A 3,524-nucleotide genomic window follows, 5' to 3' on the forward strand; every position below is an offset into this window, starting at 1 on the left:
CCCGGCTGGGGTGGGCTCCGGAGCAGCAGCCCCTCGCCCGGGGCTCCCCGGCCCAGCCGCCCGCAGGGTCGCCCCGGCCCCGTGCCCTCCCCCTGGGGCCCAAACTGGATCTGGATCAACCCAGTGTGCGAGAGGCGCTTCTAGCCCCTGCAAACGTGTTTAATGGCACCGAGATGGACAGGTCTCTGAGGCCGCGCTGTGCATGGCGCTGCCCCTTCCCTGGGCCACCTCTGCCGGCGACAGGAAGGAAAGAGGAGTCCTTGTATCCACTCATGCGACAGGGCCAGGGGACCCCAGCATCCTGCACCAGCCACCACTGGGCCCCACGAGCTGCCCCAGCAGCTCGCCCTTCTCTCCTGGACACCAGAGAAGCCAGCGGCTTGTAGAGCATCAGGCTCCATCATTGCCAGCGTAGGGCCAGGAGACAAGAGCTTGGGTCTGCACTGCCTGCTGGTGACCCCTTCTCCCCGGGGCCCAGCTCGAGCCGTGGCCACTGGGGCCCTCGGTTTGTCTGTCTGCTGCAGCAGCAGGTCCACTCCGGTGCTGCCGTGGCCCAGACTTCACATAGCGTGGCGGGGAGAGGACCCCTCTCTGTCTGTACTGGGCCCAGGCAGAGAAGTCACCGGCCAGGGTTCCTCCAGGACTGTGGCCTTCTTGAGCTGCTCTTCAGCCTGAGGGCTGATGATGAAGATGGGGATCTCCTTCTGCTTCTCCACCTCCAGTTCGTGGGTGCTTCCTGGGGCAGGCGGGTGGTGAAACGCCACCAGCACCTGGTAGAGCATGGAGCCCACCACGGGGAGCCACTACCGGCACCCACCACCAGCCATGGCCAGCCCTGGGGAGAGAGCGCAGGCCAGGTCAGTCCAGAGGGAAGAGGCTGGGGAAGGGGGGTCTCACAGGGCAGCACTGGGGGCCAGGGACATGGTGGGGGTGGAGGATGGGAGAGCCCAGGCTTTGCCTGGCCAGGCCATGGTTGGGGTCTGACCCCGCAGTGGGGAGAGAGGGCCTGGGTGGCCCCTGTGGATTGGAGGGGCTCACCTTGTCACCCACCTGAAGACCTGGGGGCCCCAGCCTGCCACATAGGTGAAAAGCCGTGGCCCGAAGTCACGGGCAGGGTTGATAGCGCAGCTGCAGTTGGAGCCTACAGAGAGACTGAGGGCCAGCACCAGCATGGCCACAGCCACCGGCTCCAGCCCCTTTGGGATGCCCTTGTTCTGGGTGTCCACGATGGCCAGGATGCCCACCAGCAGCAGTGCTGTGCCCATCACCTGCAAGGGGCCGCCAGGCACGGTGAGGGGCACTCTCCTGCCCCCAGCCCCCAAGGGAGAGCAGCAGGCCTGGGGGGGCCAGGGGCAGGCAGCCAACCATGGGCCCAGGCTTGGGGGTCACCGGCCCCCTGACACACAGTTTGGGGCATCCCTCTCTTTCCAGCAGCCACAGGGTTAAGGACCGCACCTGCCCCAGGGCTCAGCCAATAGTAACACCAGCCCCAGAGCCCCACCAATCCAAACCCTGCACCCCCAGCCTCACCTGCCCAGGTAAGGGGGTGGGAAGGGAAGCAGGGGTGTACCTGGTCCAGGAAGCCACTCTGGAGGGACAGGTAGGGTGCGGGGTAGGTGGCAAAGATGGAGGCAGTTTCCCGGGGACCCGTGACTGCAAGGGTCCCATTACTGTAGTGTTGGACGGCATCTGCAAAGGAGTTGGGTGTGAGCAGGGCTCAGGCACCCAGGCCTGGACAGCCCCCGGCAGCCTGAGAGCCGAGCCTGGCCTTGCATCTAGGCATGGGGCACGCACATACACATGCATGCATGCTGCCTACGCCCCTTGCACCCGCACACCCAGCTCTCACCATAATAGAGGGCGTAGACGGCACCGGCACCCAGGAAGGCTGCCAGGGTCTGCACGACAATGAAGATGGGCAGCTTCCACCAGGGGCACCGGGCCAGCACACACATGGCCAGTGAGAAGGCAGGGTTCAGGTGGGCACCTGCAAGACACAAGCAGGAGGGGCTGGGATGGGGCTGAGATGTGGGGGGAGGGCAGGGGCACAGGGCAGCCCTGCCCCACAGGCCCCTGAGCTGCAGGGGTGTCAGCAGTGTGTGGCTGGGAGCTGAGGGCAGTGGTAGAGATCAGGGTAGCAGCAGCAGCCAGGAGATAAGGGGATGGAGAGAGGCTGAGTCAGGGGCATCCAGGGCCAGAGCCTCCCATACCTGCCGGCCTGGAGCCCAGTCCCACCGCCGCACTCACCTGAGACTCCACCAGCAATGTAGATGGCCACCATAATGGCCACGGCCCCAGCCAGGCAGGAGGAGACATACCCACCCTTCGCGCCCTGGCTGGTGATGGTCTGTGCTGCAGTGCCCAGGGTTATCAACTAGGGGAAGCAGGGAGGAGATGTGGCTCTACATGGGCTGGTCCCCCCAGCGCCGCCCCGTGGCCCCTCGCTCTTCAGGCCAAAGGCTCTCCTGTCACCCAAGGCCTACTGCAGCCAGGCCAAGATGGCAGCTCATGACCGCTCTGGCTTCTCTTTTGTGCAGTCTCTATGGTGCTGGCTGGGTCAAACCAAGCACAGGCCATGCACAGCCCCAAGGAATTCCTGAAGAGCAGAGGGCTGGGAGCCGGCTTCCCTGACACGCCGATACGCTCGGCTCCTAGTGTTTATGGGTCTGCTGATAAGGTCACTTGCCTACAAGGAATAAATGGACCCAGATCCTTCCAGGCTGGTGCCTCAGGGCCGGCTCCCCTAGCTGCTCAGACCAGCCCATTGGTTCCAAGGCAGGCGGTGCCCAAGGCTCACATGGTCCTGGCCTCCCTTATCACCCTCAAAAGTAACACAAAGGTCCTGCACCCCAACCTTTGCCTGCCTGGGGAGGGCATGGTGCAAGCTGCACACCCAGTTTGGGGAAAGGTTGGCAGCCCCCTGCACCTCCCCCACCCCAGGGCACCAACGAGCCATGAAGCCTCTGGAAACCTCCCAGCCTCAGATAGCTGCGCGGGATCTAACAGGGTCAAAGTGTGCAGCAGGGCCAGCTGCAGTGACATGGAGCGGAGCGGGCTGGGCTGCGCTGGAATACAGACTTGCCTACAAGGAATAAATGGACCCAGATCCTTCCAGGCTGGTGCCTCAGGGCCGGCTCCCCTAGCTGCTCAGACCAGCCCATTGGTTCCAAGGCAGGCGGTGCCCAAGGCTCACATGGTCCTGGCCTCCCTTATCACCCTCAAAAGTAACACAAAGGTCCTGCACCCCAACCTTTGCCTGCCTGGGGAGGGCATGGTGCAAGCTGCACACCCAGTTTGGGGAAAGGTTGGCAGCCCCCTGCACCTCCCCCACCCCAGGGCACATGGGAGCCATGAAGCCTCTGGAAACCTCCCAGCCTCAGATAGCTGCGCGGGATCTAACAGGGTCAAAGTGTGCAGCAGGGCCAGCTGCAGTGACATGGAGCGGAGCGGGCTGGGCTGGGCTGGAATACAGGGGACCTGCCTCTGTTCTAATGATCACACCCCCCCCCCCCCCCCAACCCCCA

At 64.3% G+C, this 3,524-nt stretch overlaps 1 protein-coding gene across 1 annotated transcript in view; it reads right to left on the bottom strand.

Moving 5' to 3' along the window:
- Positions 1–24: 24 nt before the first annotated feature.
- AQP10 (aquaporin 10) overlaps positions 25–3,524 on the bottom strand; it is a 4,518-nt gene continuing 1,018 nt past the window's right edge. The window contains 6 exon segments of the mRNA XM_025212639.1: positions 25–795; positions 797–835; positions 1,039–1,268; positions 1,571–1,689; positions 1,850–1,987; positions 2,248–2,374. Coding sequence (XP_025068424.1) covers positions 561–795; positions 797–835; positions 1,039–1,268; positions 1,571–1,689; positions 1,850–1,987; positions 2,248–2,374 — 888 coding nt within the window. The 3' untranslated portion in view covers positions 25–560.

This window comes from Alligator sinensis, unplaced genomic scaffold, assembly GCF_000455745.1.
Source record: "Alligator sinensis unplaced genomic scaffold, ASM45574v1 scaffold1165_1, whole genome shotgun sequence".
Taxonomy (NCBI): Eukaryota; Metazoa; Chordata; order Crocodylia; family Alligatoridae; genus Alligator; species Alligator sinensis.